This window comes from Corylus avellana, chromosome ca7 (genome assembly GCF_901000735.1).
Source record: "Corylus avellana chromosome ca7, CavTom2PMs-1.0".
Classification (NCBI taxonomy): domain Eukaryota; kingdom Viridiplantae; phylum Streptophyta; class Magnoliopsida; order Fagales; family Betulaceae; genus Corylus; species Corylus avellana.
Window position 1 is genome coordinate 18,291,503 of NC_081547.1, and position 19,644 is coordinate 18,311,146.

Here is a 19,644-nt window from a genome sequence, read left to right on the forward strand (position 1 = left end):
AAGTAAAATTGAAATTCCACATAATCGAAATCTGGCGTTAGCCTGAAGCTCTGATACAATGAAGAAATTCATAAATAAATGCGGAAATAAGATAAAAGCTTAAATAAAATAAAAGATTTTACGTGGTTCGATCTATGATCTATACCCACGGCATAAAGCCCGTAAGGACTACATTTGCTCTTATTCACTTTATGATTTTACAATCCCTTAGGGATGTGAAGAGAATACAAAAAGATATGACTGGTAAAATCAAATAATGTTTCTGATTTGATTTTATCAATTCCAATCAATACAAATATATTCTCATAATAACAAATCTCACACAATATATTCTAACATACTTTAGAAAGACATTAATTTCCAGGTTTTTGTTAGATGGCATTACAGCGAGTAGATTCTATGTTTGACATTTAAATAGTCAATCAAAACTCCCGTGCATAAAGAAATACCATGAAATCGGCAATGCTAACCAAAATGAAGTAATAAGATAATTTCAAGAAACCGAAAGTAATCTCATCTTAACGATGCAACATAAGGGTAAAATTCAATGAGCTTATATTATCGACATCAAAATTCAAACTGTTATCATCACCAACATTAATTACCTGCTGATATTATGGTCTAGTGCTTTTAGTTTGCCAGCCTCCATGTGTTCCAATTTCAAGTTTTTTTTGTTTTTTTCTCTGATCAAATGAAGTTCAGTGCAATTTTTATTATGAAAATCATTCATGGTTGTCTCTTCTTCTCTTCCCTAAAAAAAGAATGGATCCGCACTCTTCTCCACTCCTTCAGACTAAGCTTCTTTTGGACGAAGGAATATATATTGTGGGTCTTTTCCCACAATATGCAAAATTTTATAATTATCAATGCATAGGTTTATAAATTACTAGCACTTGTAAGCGCCGATAAATCCTTCATCTACACTAAAATTTCGATGTCGGTGGATAATTTTTTTTTTTTTTTTTAAAAAAAAAAAAAAAAAAAAGGATGTTAAAATAGTAGTGTTTTTATCGACAATATGTATGCGCAGGTAATTTTTTTTTTTTTTTTTTGAAAAAATCTGATCTCATTCAAAAGAATATCAAAGCTAGAGCTGTACATAACAAGAGCTAAATGCTCTAAATTGACTAAATCAAGAATACAATTAGGAGTTTCCTCAAGCCAAACCTTGTCAGAAAAAGTTTTTGCTGCCTCATTTGCTAGTCTGTGTGCCGCCACATTTGATTCTCTCTTTACATGGCATACCTCCCAGCTCCTGAAGCCCTTTAAGACTATTTTGGCATCATCAATGACCTGCCCATAACTATAGCTGCTTGATTCCGTATTTGAAAGGGCTCGAACCACGTGTAGCGAGTCCCCTTCAAAAACCACTTGTCTCAAGCCCGTGTCTCGACTGAATTCGCAGGTAATTTTCTGATGTTTATTAAGCCAAAAATGTGTCAGCAAATTATTAATTAGACGCCAGCAAACTATTTTGGTTTTACTAAGCACCGGTAAGAGCATTCTCAATAGAAGAGTCAAATGGTACTTTTATTTAAAATGGCTAATTAGATTTTAAAAAAAAAAAAAAAAAAAACTCTTATATTGGATTAGCAAAAAAAAATATAAAATGAATATTTGTTTGGATTAGCCAAAAAAAAAAAAAAAACTACATGTAACAGTACTTTTCGAATGAGCTATTTTATTTTTAATTGTTTCCCTCACTTGTTTTCTTTTTTTTCCAAAACTTTTTTCACTTTTCAAGTTATCATTATGAGAATATTCTTTTACAATTTTTAATAAAAAAATATGTAAATGATATAGATAAAAATATAGTTAATCGGATGTAGGAGGCCTTTAAAAATTCATTAGTTAAACTAGATAAAGTGAGTTTTAAAAAAGCTATTTTACATTAAAAAAAAAAAAAAAAAAAAAATTAGCTCTTCAATTGAGAATGCTATAATTTGACATCATTTTATAAAAGCTAAAAATTTGTTGATGCCTACAAAACTCATATAATTTTATAAATGCCAGGTAAATGTTTTCGACATTGATCAGGGTTATGTAAACGCCAGCAACTGTGCAAATGCAATAATGTTTGTATTTTATTTAAAAATGCTTTTGTCTACAATTTACATTTGATGTTGCTTTGTACATCCAAAATCCAATAATTCATTCTTTCATTAAGTAAAACATTATTAGAAACAGAAAATAAATAAATAAACAAATCAAAGTGCATCAACTACCTTCGTTAAGGCTCCATTTACTTCGACATAAAATGATTTTCGTCGAAAAATATTTTCAGGAAAGCCATTTTCCTTGAAAATATTTTCTGTCGAAAACATTTTACGGCGTTTACCTTGCACACGGAAAATAATTTTTTTTTTAATATCTTTTTTTATATATTTTTTTTCAATAAAGTCCCCGCCTGGACCTGCATGGGACTTGTTCAGGACCTCGCAGGGACCTGCCCAGGACCCCGCAGGGATTTAACCGAGACTTATCCGGGACCTGCTCGGGACATGACCGGGACCTAACCGGGACTCGGTCGGGACCAGCCCAGGACTTGACCTGGACTTGACCAGGACCTAACCGGGACTTGCTCGGAACCTGCCCGGGACTTGACCGGGACCCCGTTGGGACTTGACCGGGACCCTTCCGGGACTTGCCCAGGACCCCCTTAGGACTTACTTGGGACCTCAACGGGACTTGATTGGAACCCGCCCGGGACTTGCTCATGACTCCGCCGGGACCTGCCTAGGACTTGACTGGGACCCCGACGAGACTTGACCGAGTAAGTCCGAGCGGGTCTTGGGCAGGTCTAGTCAAGTCTAGGGTGAGTCCCAGTGGGGTCCCAAGCAAGTCTCGAGCGGGTCTCGGTCAAGTCCCAGCGAGTCTCGGTCAAGTCTGAGCAGGTCCCGATCAGGTCCAGTCAAGTCCCAAGCAGGTCTCAGTCAAGTCCAGGGCAAGTCCTAGGCAGGTCCCGGGCAAGTCCCGGGCGGGTTCCAGTCAGGTCCCGGGTAGGTCCCACCGAGGTCCCGAGCGGGTCCCAGTCACTTCCCAGGCGGGTCTCAGTCAAGTCCCGGAGAAGTCCCGATCAAGTCCCGGGCAGGTCCCGACCAAGTCCCTAGGAGGGTCCTGGTCAGGTCACGAGCGGGTCTCGGGCAAGCCTCGGTCAGGTCTCGGGCGGGTCCCGGGAAAAACCCCATCAGGTCTCGGGTGGGTCCCGGTTAGTTCCTGGCAAGTCCCGGGCGAGTCCAGGTCAAGTCCCGATCAGGTCCCGGTCAAGTCCAGGGCGAGTCCCTATCAGGTCCAGTCAAGGTCCCAGGCAAGTTATGGGCGGGTCCCGATCAGTTCCCGGGCAGGTCTCGGTCAAGTCCCGGGCGGGTCCCAGTCAAGTCCCGGGCGGATCCCGGTCAAGTCCTAGCGAGGTTCTGGGCGGGTCTTGGCAATGTCCATCGATTTAAGAATGAGATGTTCACACTTGGAAAATGGTTTATGGTTTTGAAAACCATAAACCATTTTCCAAAAATTAAAGAAGAATTTTCGGTCAAAAGAAAAATATTTTCTGTTGACCACTATTTTACGTCGAAGTAAACATCGAAAAATGCGAAAATCATTTTCTGAAAACTATTTTATGTCGAAGTAAACGGAGCCTAAGCTACATAATGTTATGAAAAATAAATAAATAAATATCATTTTATGAGAACACTATTAAACAAAAAATTAAAACGTAACATACATCTGTCCAAGCATTCAAACATTTGCTCAATATATCATGTCCAAATATCCATGAAAATACTCCATTACAGCAGCCATCCGACTAAATAGCCGATCAAAAGTCATCACTCCAAGAGCCCTTACGTGTCCTCGTCCGTATGGCGGGTATGATTGTTACCTGCCCAATCATAATTTATTCAACAACACAGAAAAAACTAAGGGACACATCAATTATACCCAAAAAAATGACAGGAGCTAGCATCGACTATAACAACAAAAAATACCATGGCTAACTAATATGTGTTAGGTAGTGTTAATCACATACCAAAACATATCCAATTGCACCATATAATCAGTGTCCTTCCCACAAACAATTTCCATAATTTGTATCCTCCATCCACCACCCAACAACCCAATTCATTCCAAACTGAATTTAGTTATAAAAAAAACTACATGTTGTAATTTATTATCTAACGTGCAAAATTTAAAAAAAGTCTGTAATAAATAAAAGTTGGAATTTTGAAATTACGGCCATTAGTGCTTATATCATGGTAATGAGTTTGCATTCTACATCTCTATTCATTGTTGGTAGTGCTACTGCACAAGTTAGACATGAGAGAAGCTTTTGATGCTGTGAATTCAAAACTCAAATTCTAACTTTTCATGACAATTAAGTTAGACATGAAAAACATTTGTCGTTAATCTGTCCTTTGCCCTCATTTGTCGGCGTTTTGAAAGAGCGGCAATAAATATTTCACATTTACAACACTTTTGTTTTAACAACACTAATTTACGAGATTTACCGGTGTCCATGCGTTGGACAATACCATTTATATGAGCGCATATTTGGCCACCAGGAAAATTTACGCCGGGAAAAGCCCTACCATTTACTAGTGTAATCAAGTTTGACAAATTACTAGTCGAATCATAAAGGTCCCCAAATTTAGTTTATTCAAACCTTGACTTTAAAAATTCTTTAATTGACACCATCCAATCCAAAAGAACTAAAATTGAGCTTACAACTAGATAGAACACATCAAGAAACATACTTTTTCTGTGTTCAATCGAAGAAAAACATGAAACAAAGCTAATATTACCATTAAAGAGAAAAACCACTTCCCGTGTAAAAGGAAAAACATTAAAATACAATAGGCCACTGATGGGCAAAAAGGAAATCAGCAATACCAATAAAAATAAACAAGGGAGGTCATTTTATTAAACAGGTAAGTATAGACTCATCACAAAAATGCAAGAGAATGTAAGATGCAATGAGCTTATTATTGGCATTAATTGGTACCATTAGATGCCTCATCAATTTGCTTAACCAAACTATAGCTATCACTAAGTTACCGATATTACCTGTTGATATTATGGTCTACCCGCAATTCGGCAACCTCCATGTCTTCTAGATTCAAGAATCTTTTCTTGAGCATAATAAGCTTAGTTACCACATCTTTGATGCTCATCCGCTCTCCGGGTTGTTCAACAGAACAAGCAACTCCAATCTCAAACATCAAAATCAAGCATTCTTGGATTTCCCTTCTTCTTTTGTTGATGTTATTATGAGAGTTATTCATGGTTATCTCTTCTTTTCTTTCCTGAAAAATAATTGGATCCGCAATCTCGACAACTCGTTCAGGCAAAGCTTCGTGGACAAAAGAATGTAGATTCAGAGTGTCTTGGAACATGTCATCTGTGGGTCTTTTCCCAGTAAACATTTCTAACAAGAGGATCCCATAGCTATATATATCACCATAGGAGGACACCTCATTTCCCACACCATACTCTACAATTCAACATATATATGATAAATTGTAATGTGACTTTATAATTAATATGTATATGCTAAGAAACAATTATGCTATGATAGTCTTTATGTGATGAAACCATAACATAAAAATGTACAATACTAAATTCTTATGAAGAAAATGGATAATAAAATAGTATCATCCTATTCAAACTTAGACAGATTCTTAAAAGGAAAAAGACTATAACTAAGGAATGATAAAGAGTGTCTTCACCTGGAGGAGTATAACCAATAGTTCCTCTTATGCCAATAGAGCTCGACTGGTTGGTTGAAGAGTTATGGTTAGCTTTGGGAGAGAATCTTGCTAACCCAAAGTCTCCAACATGTCCAATAATTTCATCGTCAAGAAGAATATTGCTCGGCTTGAGGTCGCAATGGAGGATTGGTGTTTGGCAATGATAATGGAGATATTCCAATGCGCTTGCAACATCAATGGCGATATTCAATCTTTGATAAAGATTCAGATTCCTTTGCTCTTGGTGAACCGCATCTTCTTTAGCAATCGGATGTAACCAATCCTCAAGGCTCCCATTGACCATGAATTCATAAACCAAAGCCTTAAAATCATTACCCTGATAATCAACACCTGAACAAACTGTAAGTATTTTTACAAGATTCCGATGCCTAATGTTTCTCAAGGCCTCACACTCAGCAAGAAAGCTCTTGGAAGCTCCACGACGCAAAAGGTTTAGCACCTTGACAGCAATTGTCATTCGACCATCATCGATGATTCCTTTATACACGGATCCAAAACTACCCACACCAAGCAAATTAGCAGAGGAGAACCCATTAGTGGCTCTTAGGAGACTTTGGTAAGACAAATTCAAAACCAAATTTCCTGAAGAACTTGAAGTGGGTTTCTTTTTTTTCCTTCTTAACCAACAAACAAATAAAAAGGACAGCATAGAAATTACTCCTAGAAGCCCGAAAACTATGGAGATAATTAATTTCATGGTTACAGTCAATTTTGTCTTCTTGGACTTTAGAATGTTGCATGTAGGCAAGTTTATCTCTGGTATTCCCCCGCACAACTTACTATTTCCTACAACTGAAATTGCACTTGAGTTCTTGAAAACGCCATCTATTGGCACTTTACCCTCAAAATTGTTGTAAGATAAATTCAAAAGCTCCAACGAGTTGAAATCCACAACAAAGTCTGTAATTGGTCCTGACAAATTGTTTCGAGAAAGATCTAATTTCCGTAGTCCTCTCAAATAACGAAAACTTGATGGAATAATCCCTTGGAAGAAGTTTCCTTGCATGCCTAGATACTCCAGCCTAATACAACTGCCAAGACTCCCTGGAATTTCACCGGTTAACATGTTTTCTGAAATATCAAATTCACCTAAATTTTTCAAATTTCCAACTTCTATAGGAAGGGGACCGGAGAAACGGTTTTTGGACAAATAGAGATTGATTGACAAGGATGGGAGACCAAAGATCTGTGGAGGTATAGTACCATTAAGATTGTTATTATAAAGATTTAAAGAGAGCAAAGATTGGCAGTTTCCTAGACTTACAGGTATGTTTCCTTCAAGATTATTTTTCATGAAATGTAGGTTGGTTAACTGAGTGAGATTTCCAAGAGAGTCCGGGATGTTTCCTGAGAGATTGTTAGAAGATAAAAACAGTATATGTAGTCTATGAAGCTTTCCAATATCCGGGGGAATGTTACCTGACAATGTGTTATTCCTCATATCGAGCAGCTCTAAGTTGACGAGATTCAAAATTCCACTTGGAATCCTTCCAACTATATTATTGCCATCAGTTAACAATACTCTAAGAGTAGATGAGAAGTTACCGATGCACTCAGGTAAGACTCCACCATAATTGTTGCCATTTATAGCCAACAGCTCCAAGCTGGTGGAATTGGTCAAAGAGCAGAGAAAACTCAAGTCATCAGCTTCCCCACTTCCTAGGTGGTTGTCGGTAGTGCTCCACCATTGAAGCCCACGCAACTTTTCCAAAGAAGGTACGTTTCCGGTAAAACTGTCCAGTGCAATATTAAAAAGTTGCAGATTTGAGGCATTGGATATTGAAGGAGGAATGGAGCCAGTAAATTGGTTAGCACCAATGAATAAGACCTTGAGATTGGGAAGAGTTTTCCCCAAGTCCCATGGAAGTCTCCCATGGATTTGATTAAATTCTATGTCAATAATTGTAATAGAAGAGAGATTGAAAAGTGATGGAGGGATGGTACCAGAAAACTGATTTGAATAAATTGAAATAGTTGTAAGATTCATAAGTTTGCCTAGAGCATCAGGGATACTCCCACGCAGACTATTCGAGTGTAGATAAACTTCAACGAGTGATGATAAGTTGCCAAGAGATAGGATACTTCCTGTTAGCATATTGGCTTCGGCAGCAAATAATTGGAGCTTTGACAAGGAGCCTAGCTCAACAGGAATTTCCCCACCCAGCTTGTTATAATTAAGTCGAAGAGCTTTGAGGTTAGAGCAACCGGATAGATTGGTAGGAATTCTGCCCCCAAAGGTATTATTGCTCAAGTCGAGGCCCTGTAATCTGTGCAAACGGCCTATTTCTTGAGGGATTCCGTGACTGAAGCTATTGTTTTGGAGATGTAGAAACCTTAGAAAGCTCAAATTTCCAATGAAGGGCGATATTGATCCCACAAGTTTGTGAGATGGCAGGCGCAACTCCGTGATCCTTTGGCGCCAGCGACCACATGTAACACCATGCCACTGGCAAAAGTGGGTGGTTTCATTCCATGAGCTCAAAACCTTGAAAGGGTCATCCATTATTTCGGCCTTGAATTTAAGCAAGGCTTGCATGTCTGTCTCATTATTCCCGCCAATGCCACAAGTAGTCGAACCAAAGCACAAGACCAAAACGACTGCAAGAATGACAACAGCTGAACTCAACGTCGGAAGCTCCATTGATTGGTTGGTTGGTTGGTTGGTTGGTTGCTACTCCTTGATGTTGTTCTTCGATCTGTCACAAGAAGAAACAACAAAAATGTTATGAGGAGAAATAAATTCATAAAAAAATAAAAAAATAAAAATAAAAGAAACAACTCTTCTGAAAACTCTGCCACTGACATGAAAGATCATGAATTAATGTATCCTTGTGACATTTTTTGTTGGCAGAATATTGAAGTAAGCTATTGAAGATACTACGAAAAAGGAGGAGGACGTGGGGTTTTTGAAGCCATCTCAGGTAGGCCCCTCTCTTAAGGATAAGTTCATCAGAAAGTGATCATAACGCATCATTTCATAGGAGAATTGAGGATTTGAATAGTACGCATCATTTCGTAGGAGAATTGAGGATTTGAAATGGAGAGTATTGTATTCCCAATTTTCCATTTGATCTAGCTAGCTAGCTACATCAATGTAAAATTAGTCTACATGATTTATCTGATTTACAATTAGCTTCATGTAGTCTCAAAATAAACTCTAATATCTCTGAGGTATGTCAAAAAAATAATTTAGTGTCTACAGCCAAATTTCATTCTCTAATTTAACATATTCGGTTAGTGTGACACTGATTTAAGTAGGACAAATTTCGTTCTCTAATTTAACATATTCGATTAGTGTGACACTAATTTAAACAGGACAAGTATCACAATTTTTTTAGCCCTAACATTTCACGCTATCAGAATCTATTAAGTCAGTGAACAGAATTTGATTGTAGGGACTAAATTATTTTTTTGGGCATACCTCAAGAACTTTTGTATTCATTTGGATACCACAAGAAATTAATTACAAATCAGGTAAACAACATGGACTGATTTTGCATTTTTTCCAAAAATTTAGCTTATAACATAAAGATAAACTTCTAAAAATTTAGCTCATAAGATTGTATTAGAGTAGACTTCTATTTGATAAAGATTAGATTTTATTTAAGCTTAGTTTAGATTAAAATTTAAGATTTGTTTTAAGTTTTGTTATCAGTATTTGAAGATTAAATTTATGGTATTATGTAGTTTTTGGAGTCAATAGGAGTATATTCTTATTTTTGTTAGTATTAGAGTCTAGTTATCATTCTAGTTCTTAGTTTAATTGTTATTCTCCCTTTATTTAAATTAAGATTGACAATTTTGACACGACCAGCGAACTCGACACAAATACAACACGAAATTACCGAGTTTGGGTTTACCCTAAATGGGTTGACCCTTTTATTTTGTGTCTGACGGGTCACCCGTAGATGACCCACCAGACATGTTTACGGGTGACCCGTCAAACATGTTTATAATTTTTTTTTTTGTAAAAAAAAAAAAAAGATGTATCTAAAACTGGTCGTGTCGGGTTAAATGGGTTAAACGAGTCGTGTCAACCCAACACGACCCATTATTTTAAAACTAAAAGCTAAAACTATTATGATTTGTGAATGCTAGTGATATTATCACATCACTTTCTAAGCTAAACAAGTCGTGTCAGATCGTGTCAACCCAACATGATCCATTATTTTAAACGGGTTAAGCAGGTTGTGTTGGGTACGTAACCTGTGAAATAGTCGTGTTGTGTCCGGGTTTGGTAAGGCCAACCCGTTAGCTAAACGGGTCGTGTTTGGGATTACCCTAAACGGGTGATAAGTCATTACAGGTCGTAAAATGATCAACCCATCAACCCGTTTTGTCAACCCTAATTTAAACTATGATGAATCAATAAAGAGTAAGCAGAAAGTCCTAAATTTTGTGTCTGAAATTTTTTTAAAATTTCTTTAAAATCTAAGATGTAATTTCCGCAGAATCTAACAAGTTAATCATTCACCTACCAGAAACATAGAGCGAAACATGTCACCGTACACAGGGCGGCCGGTTCTGGTGGTCAACCAGGAAATGTAAGCTTTGGGATGGACTAATGAAGGCGATGAAGTAGGTGGTATTGTCTTATATATAGAAAGTCTTGGCCTGTGACCTGTCGATGCATGGGAATGAAAGAAAGTCCACCTGAAAGTCAAATATGAAGGCAAACTCATAATTATCAGATTGGCCCTCTCCAGTTTATGGTCTAATATTGATATAAAGTGGTCACAACGTATCAAATCCACATCAAACTGACCATTTCCACTTACCTATGAAACTGTTCGAGGAGGACTATACACCTAAATCAAATAGACATATTTTAGCTATTATTTGTAGCTCTTGTTTTTCTATATATATAAATAATCTAGTAAGCAATACATTTGAAATCCAAGTGTACTTGATTGAAGTGGAACTAGTATGGAGTTAGATTTTTAATTTACAGGCGGCAAAATTAATTAAAAGTATATATATATATATACTTATCTTATGTAGAATATATATGAATAATATAATAATTGGCTTTCTAATTTAATTAAACATGAATTTTAAAAATCGTTAATCATGAGACTTGCTTGCCTAGTTTAAGAAGTTAGAAACCGAAAATAAACAGGATATTTTTAGTTCAAAGATATTTTTTTTTTAAGTTTCCTTTGGTCAGAATGGGTGGCCTACTTTATTCACATATTCACATCTAAACCCAATTACCCAAACTCCATGATTTCAAAATATATAGAATATTGGTAAATCGGAAGGCTACCGGTTTTTTTTTTTTTTTTTTTTCATTTGTTCTCCTGATCCCATGTGAATTTTGGGTGAGTTAATTCTGTCGTTTTTTTTTTTTCAAAATATATGTCTAATCATTTCATGTCCACTCATTTCATAGTCGAGAAGAATATTGCTCGACTATTAGGTTCTAAAAAATTGGCTACATTCTGTTCGCAAATCTTATGTGTTTTTTCATTTCAATACCTTGTGTTTTGGTATAAAATTGTAAGTGTTTTGACTTGATTAGTGTGGTTCTTTGCATTCCCATTCCATTACAATGGACAAGTGATGGAGAGCAACATAGAGCCCTCGCCCTTCTCTTGTACACAGGCCCGTCGAGACAGAGGTGATAAAGAGCCACAAAGAGCCTTCTTTCGTCCAAAATACGTCAAGACGATCAAGTGACGATCAAGTGACGTAGAGCCATAGAAAAGTCTCGGCCAGGTTCCGTGCAAAGCCTGTCACAACAAAACGTCAAAACCTACCAAACGCTAGCTAGACTTAACGATGAAATCCTAGCTGTCTGTCAAGAAGCAAAGGTTTTTTTTTCTTCGGGAGTTAAAATGATTCTAGCAAAGTGACCCTTCCTTGAATGAGTTCCTTCAACGGTCTAATTAATGTAGCAAGTTGATATAAAGTCGTCACAACGCATCAAATCGATATCAAGGTTCAACAAAGACCATCATTTCAACTTACCTATGAACTGTTCGAGGACGACTAAACATCTAAATCAAATAGAGATTTTTTTTTTTTTTTGGTATTGAAATAGATATGTTTTTAGCTATTATTTGTAGCTGTTGTTTTTTCTATATATATATATAAACCCAAAGAATCTAGTAAGCAATACATTTGAGGCCATCTTTTGATGTTTGGTTGGTCTGAGCCCAACAACGAAACTAGCGTCTTCCTGCATGCCTTTCATTGACCCGTCGTGGTTCGTTTGTGATTTACATCACCTGTTTCTTTATTTAGAAAATCATCAGACAATTTAGACAATATTGTTTCCCAGAAGTCATAAGCAGAGGTTGTGCTCAACGTTTTACACCACCCAAATTCAAGGGGTTAATTTCAAATCCACCGACTAGTTGCTTAATTTAGTGGACTTCGCTTGGTTTATTAAAAAAACTCAAAAGGTATCTCTGAAATTTAATGGTTAGCAATGAGTACATAACAAGTGCATTACTTAGAGTGTGTTTTAGAGTGTGTTTTGACACTGCAATTTCATAGGTAAAAAGTGCAATTTTAAACCTAATCGCATAAAATCGATTGTTTAGAATTGTATTTTTTAAAAATTACGATTTGCCTTCAAATCGCAAAGTAAAAAGATATTTTTTTGAAAACGCATAATTTTAAAGGATAAATTGCAATTTTAAAAGTCAAACCACGATTTCACCAAACCCTTAACTACATTTTTAAAAACCATGTTTCCAATAATCACATATTTTAAAACCATTATTTTTAAATCGCACTTTCTGAAGTCGCAAATCCAAACAAACCTTTACCTTTGCGTAACTGATAACAAACACTTCAAAAAAATGGAGTATTAGTGACGTGTATACTATTCATTAATTTTTGTCACGTCTATTCATTAATTTATGCTACGTCACTATTTAGTGACGTGGCAGTTTATGACACGTTACTAGATATTTTAATAACGTTTAAAACTTCACATGTTACCATTTGGTGACATGTCATAATGACGCGTTACAAATTGGTAACGTGTCATTACCAATTAATTACGTGTCATAATGACACGTTGCTACTTAATTATGCGTCATAATGACACGTTACCAAATTGGTAACGTGTCATTATGACACGTTGCAAATTAATTACGTGTCATACTGATACATTACCAAATTTGGTAACGTGTCATTATGACACGTAATTAATTGATATTGACACGTTACCAATTTGGTAACGTGTCATAATGACACGTAATTAAGTAATGATACATTACCAAATTGGTACATGTTACCAATTAATTATGTGTCATAATGACACGTTACCAATTGGTAATGTGTCATTATAACACGTTACACGTAATTATGTGTCATAATGACATGTTACCAAGTTGGTAACGTGTCGTAACGACACATCACGAAAGGGCATTGGGAACCTACGACCAGCTATATATATATATATATATATATATATATATTCCTCATTATATATATAGCTTATGTTTTGCATTAATATATTGGGGTTTAATATATATAGCTTGTCTTTCTGTTGTTAGAAAAAATGGCTAGGTTGAAACAAGCCAAAGAAGAGGCTGAAAAGGAGATAACTGAATATTGGAGCTCGAGTTCCAAAGGAAAGTTGCAAAGGTTTGTATATGTTGTAGTTGAAACTGATTCATAGTGTTCTGCTTCGTGGTGCTGTTGCAACTGATTCAAGGCGTTCTGAGTTCTATGATATTATTTGATGGTTTATTAAATCTGATTCCATGATATTATTGGGAAAAAAAAAAAACAGATTTCATGATATCAACTATGCTGGGTTTGGATTTTTGAAAATCATATTCCATAATATTATTTGAAAAAATAAAATTCTAGAAAAAATATTTGAAAAAAAAAATTAAATTTTTGTCTGGAATTTATTTTTTAGTAATTTTTTAAATTTTAGTAACGTGTCAACAGCCGTGACACGTCACTAATGGTCCGTTACCAAAAAATTGAATTTTTGTAGTGAAAGATAAATTTTTATGTGACACTTGAATCTTTTGAGGTTGAATAACTATATTAATCCTTGAGAGATGAGATAGAAATATTAGATTTGAAGAAAAATATTATTTCTTTGGGTACTTTGGGCTTCCTTGGGTATAAGTATTCTAGTGAAGGTGGAGTCATTAGGATTAGTAAAGGCTCATTAGTTGTAATGGAAGATAAGAAGGTTGATTGCCTCTATTTTATTCAAGGCAATATGATAATAGGCTTATCTAATATGTCTTTTTCATATCAGTTCATACTTTCGTTATCACCACAGAGTGAGGAGGAGACTAGGAGCATTTCATGTCACGTATTCCTTACTCTAGTGTGTTTGGGAGAATCATGTATGCTATGGTGCGCATTTGTCTAAATATTTCACATGCAATCAGTGTTGTTAGTTTTTAAAAGTTTTAGTGGCAGGTAGTGAAATGGATACTCTGTTATTTACGGGACACTACAAACTTTGGTTTAGTCTTTTTATAAAGATAATGGTACGTTTCGAGTGTCATTGGTATGTCAATTTAGATTATGCTAGTGATATAGTTGTGACACAAGAAAATATCACATTGAAGAAAATTGTTTCACAGAAAATCCACGTTGCTTGGCCTTGTTTGGTGTTTATAGTTTGTTATTACCCTTCGAGGTTTTGGAGAAGATGTCATGAGGAAATTTGAGTTAAGGGCTTGATAAAATTCAAGACAAGGTGGCGATTTGTCGTATAATATAGTGACTTGATTTTCCAAGTCAAGTCTAGTGGGGCTCAACTTTTAGAGTTGGTTTTATTTATTGGTTTTCTAGCCAACAATGAATTCCTTGTTAACTTTGGTTTTTTTTTTTTTTTACACATAGGATTGCATTAGAAAACTTAAAAAAAGTTAAGCCAAACAAAAGTTTGCTTGTTTGGCAAAAATTTCTAAAAGTACTTCTATGACTTTTTTACTCTAAAAATTGCTAAAACCCACTTTTAACAAAAACTAAAAATGAAATTTTTGCCAAAAAAAAAAAAAATTAACTTAAAAGTTCTATTTTTCAAATATAATTCTCAACATGCTCTTAATGGACTTTCTCTCCTTTTACAATTGGGTTTCAGACTTGTTGCTACAACCGGCTTTGGGTATTATAAAAGGAACCTTTGACCCTTTAGAGGTACACTCGCAACATATAGAGAAGGAGAATACACAGCGGAGCTAGAGCTGATACAACATTTAGGTGTAATGGACTTCGAAGTTTGAGTGGTCCTTGCAGATCTAGAGCTGATACAACGTTAATCATAACCAATTTTACACGATTACTTACAAAGCACATATATAGGTTCAAAACAGATTGCTTTTCTTGAGCCAAGATCGGACCCAACAAGCAATCAAATACCCAAACCCAAAAGGAAACCAATCGTAAAACACTAGCTGTCCTTCTCCGTCATCAGTCGCCAACGAGAGAGAGCCTTGTGTCTACGTCGTTCTGCCACCACAGTGCCGCCACCCTCGACACTATGTACAACCGCGCTCCGCCACCACCCAGCCACAGATCGGAGGACCACAAACTCCTGCGCCGCCGATCTCTATGCTTTCCTGGCACCGAGCCGATCGGTTCTGCACTAGCAGCACCGCATCTCAGCCGTCTCTACGCTCCAACATATCACTTTTGTTACAATGGTGTGAGAGAAAGGAATAAACCAGTGCTGCACTTGCAGCACAGCATCTCCCTTGAATTATACGTAATTTCACAAGTCCTTAAAACTTAAAAGTATCCCAATTTGATTTATTTAAAATTTTGAACTTTCAATTGTAGTAAATTTATCTCTCAGATTAGATTTTTTTTTTTTTTTTTTGACAGGTCCACACAAGGAGTGGAGAGAAATTCGAACTAGTGACCTCCACTTCATTAAGTGTGGTCCCAGACGATTGAGCACCTCTTAGGGACCTCTCGATTAGATTTTAAATGTTAAAAGTGAGACAATAACACTTTTTTATAAAATTATAACACTTTTTATAAAATTACAAATTTATCCTTAATTTCAAATTAAAAACAAAAAATTATATATTAAAAAAAAAATACAAGGTGGACCAACGGTTGGACCACCTTGTGACCTTTTTTTCAATTTTTTTTTTTTATTTTAAGGGTAATTTTGTCTTTCTAGGAGTTTTAAAGACAAAAATTGACGGAATGAGTAAATTGACTGCAATTGAAAAATGTTCAAATTGAAAAGTTTTGAAGTTTGGAGAAAACTTGTCAATTTACATAGTAATTTATGGGTCTAAAGTAAAGTTATTTCTAAAAAAAAAAAAAAAAACGTTTTGTTTTATTTTGTGAAGGAAGAAGGCAGTGGATCTTGATCCAAAAAAGAGGAATTGGACTTTGTTAGCAATAGTTCAACAGGCCTACGTCCGAGCTGGTGTCAACAAGAACTCCTACATGCTCTTTTCAAGACTATTGGAATTGGGCTTGGATAAAAACAAAAAAAAAAAAAAAAAGTCTCAACTCATGCAATTTTTACTTTCCAAAACATGATGATGACTTTTGTTTTTTTTTTTTTTCGAAGAATGGAAGAATGATGCAGAATGAAAAATAAATAATCGGGTGTTTTAGTTTTATTTATATTATTAGTTTCATTTAGGTTTAGGTTATTAGTATATAATTTTAAAATTTAAGACTTAAGCTCTGTTTGCTTCGACGTAAAATAGTTTCCTTCGTAAAATATTTTTAGGATCATTTTCCCTGAAAATATTTTCTGTCGAAAACATTTTACAACGTTTACCTTGCACACTGAAAATTATTTTTTTTTTAATATCTTTTTTTTTATATATATTTTTTCCAATAAGGTCCCCGCCGGGACCTGCACAGCACATGTTCGAGACCCCGCAGGGACTTGCTCGGGACCCCGCCGAAACTTAACTGGGACTTGTCCGGGACCTCGCTAGGACCTACCCGGGACTTGACCAGGACCCGCCCGGAACTCGCCCAGGACCCGCCCGGGACTTGCCCGGGACCCCGCAAGGACCCGCCTAGGACTTGACCGGAACTTGACTAGGACTTGCTCGGGACCTGCCCAGGACCTGACCGGGACTTGACCGGGACCCCGCTGGGACTTGACTGGGACCCGCCCGGGCAAGTCCTGGGCGGGTCTAGGGCAGGTTCGGTCAAGTCTCGAGCGGGTCCCAGCGGGGTCTTAGGCAAGTCCTGCGCGGGTCATAGTCAAGTCCCGGTAGGTCCCGGGCAGGTTCGGTTAAGTCCCGAGCGAGTCTCAGTCAAGTCTCGGGCAGGTCCTGGGCGGGTCCCGGCCAAGTCCCGGGAGGGTCCCGGTCAGGTCCCAAGCGGGTCCCAGTCAAGTCCTGACGAGATTCTGGGGGGGTCTTGGCAAGATCCTTCGATTTAAGAATGAGATGCTCATAGTCGGAAAATGGTTTACGGTTTTGAAAACCGTAAACTATTTTCCAAAATTTAAAGAAGAATTTTCGGTCAAAAGAAAAATATTTTCTGTTGACCACTATTTTATGTCGAAGTAATCACCGTAAAATACGAAAATCATTTTCTGGAAACCATTTTACGTCGAAGTAAACGGAGCCTTAGTGTTATTTTGTAATTCAATAATGAGCTTGGCATAAAGCCAGTCAAATTAGGGTTAGGTTTTTGTCCGTATCTATTTAAGTGTTCTTTTGTACTCCAATGAGAACAAATTAGAACCTATGAAAGTATTATTCGGTTTACACTATAAATTGTGATTTATGATATGTTTTTGTTAATTTTATTAGATGGATGCATTTTACTTAATTGATTATGTGACCATTCAATTGGTCTATGAACAAGATTGGTTACAAAGTACATTCTAAATTATATGGAGAAGAAATGGTTAATGAAAAATCTTTTATAGGATTATTACTCTTAGGAAGAATATGTAGTTTGATAGAGTACAATACATATAGCTTTAGGCCCTTTAGTGTTACATTTGCAAGCACCTATTTTATGATTGCCTATTTTTTTAAATAATCAGTTGTTATCATTTGGAAAAGTAATTCTTTGAACTAATTCCTTGTCTTATTGCAACCTTAAGATATATAAAAGGAAATACCACTCATCAAACTTTTTTTTTTTAATTGACAAAGTAATATATTATGTACCTGAGATGTAAAATATATCTTTTCTCACCGTCCCAATAGTGTATGAGACAAATGTATGAATTTCAATTAGGGTTACTATGGTTGTGATTCTACCATATATGTATTTTGGTATAGACGCTTATGACCTTTCCCTCTATACCCTACACCTACGGTAATGATTCCTTTGAAATTACGATCTTTACCACGATGATGTTTTCTATATATCAAATTAATGAAATTGTTTCAATCTTTTTTGATTCCATGTATTATTCTTTCATGACTCCATTTACTAGCCGCATGAAATAAAATCTTTTTAAGAATACGAACTCTTTTAAAATTACACATGATTTTAAAACAAATTGTATTTCAGACGGCGATCTTGTGCTTTTGAAAAAAAAAAATAAAAAAAAAATAATAATAAAGAGAGAGGAGAATCGATCCTCCCACCTATATATGATTGATCATGAAACTCGATTTTGAGCACCCAACACCAAAAAAAAAAAAAAAAACTTGACTTTCATCCCTTTTTAACGCTAAACACCCTAGAGGGCCTCATATGTACGATTTTCTACCCTCTTAAGGGTGTGAGAGTGAAGAGGAGAAGTAAGAGGAGCTTGAATTGAAACAAGTGATTTTTGTCTGTCCTAAAGGCAAAATCTTGTTCATTTAGTCATTTCTGCCAAGGTAAAAAGCCTACAACTATACAAGTTCGCTATTTACTTTTGCACTTCTTTACTAACCATGGCGATTGATTATTTGGGTTGGGATTGGTTATTTGGGTTGATTCCAGCTCTTGAATGATGGCTGTTATTGTACGCATCGGAGCACCGATGTTATACAAGAGATTTATATGAGAACGCGTAAACCCTATCGAAAAGAGTTAAGCCACACATATTAGAGCTATAATGAATATCTATAATAAGTACTAATAATTCATTTACATGTCTTCTTATTTAAGATGATAAAAATTATTGTGGGTAAGATTATGCCTTATTATATCTCTAAAACTCTTTACTTTTCCTTATTAGCATAATTGTAGAGGCAACATATTTTTCTAAAATGATTTTTTAAGATTCATGGCATTAAGAAGGTTCTTATCTCTTATACTTCCTTTTGTTTCATTAAAGTTAGGCTCAGAGCTCGATTCTGGGTTACTTTATTTCCTAAAAATAAACTAAACATAATTTATTGGGTCCAAGAAAAATGTACCTTTGAGTGTGAACTATTTCTCCTAACAATAATCAAAGCCCCAAACAACAACAATGCTAAAAGTTAAGCCAAATAATAGTGCAATCATAAATGATTAAACCATTTAACTTGTGATTAAAAAACAAATATTGTGAACTCAAATGACAGTAGAATAACCGCTCAAAGTCCCAAACTATATTGAGTTTCTGGTTTGGAGCGAACTAGAATATGTAGGGAAACTAAATAAAAGGGGTTATATAAAGGGTTTTTTTTTTTTTTTTTTTTTTAATGTTGGAAGAGTGGGCAAAACTTTAAAAAAAAAAAAAAAAAAAATTGAAAAGGGACACAAATATTATTTTGGGGACAAAAGTATAATTTTGAGAGAACAAAATTATAAATATGTATACTCTAATTAAGACAATTCTTGAAGTTTTTGGGGGGACATTCATCCCCCACCTTAAGCCTTGGGTCCACCCCTAAGCATAGGGTAAGAGCCTGTTTGATATTGCATTCGAGAAATAGAGTTTTTAAGTCAAAAAGAGTTTTTGGACAAAAATTTCATTTTTAAGCTTTTGCCAAAAATATTTTTTTGGTCATTTTTAGACTTTTTGAACCCT

The 19,644-nt window shown here is 35.8% G+C and overlaps 1 protein-coding gene across 1 annotated transcript; it reads right to left on the reverse strand.

Annotated features, from left to right (window-relative positions):
- Positions 1-3,726: 3,726 nt before the first annotated feature.
- On the reverse strand, positions 3,727-8,403 carry LOC132187953 (probable LRR receptor-like serine/threonine-protein kinase At3g47570). The gene is made up of 3 exons (XM_059602376.1): positions 5,721-8,403; positions 5,059-5,485; positions 3,727-3,877 (listed from the first exon to the last, which is right to left on the reverse strand). The coding sequence occupies exons 1-3, from the start codon at positions 8,401-8,403 to the stop codon at positions 3,874-3,876; spliced, it is 3,114 nt and encodes a 1,037-aa protein (XP_059458359.1). The 3' UTR covers positions 3,727-3,873.
- Positions 8,404-19,644: the final 11,241 nt, after the last annotated feature.

Bases quoted from the DNA above. Each gene is read 5' to 3' on its own strand.
- LOC132187953 (XM_059602376.1), bottom strand. From the start codon at position 8,403: ATGGAGCTTCCGACGTTGAGTTCAGCTGTTGTCATTCTTGCAGTCGTT. The intron at 5,486-5,720 runs GTGAAGACACTC...GTTGAATTGTAG, and splicing joins TATTGGTTATACTCCTCCAG to AGTATGGTGTGGGAAATGAG.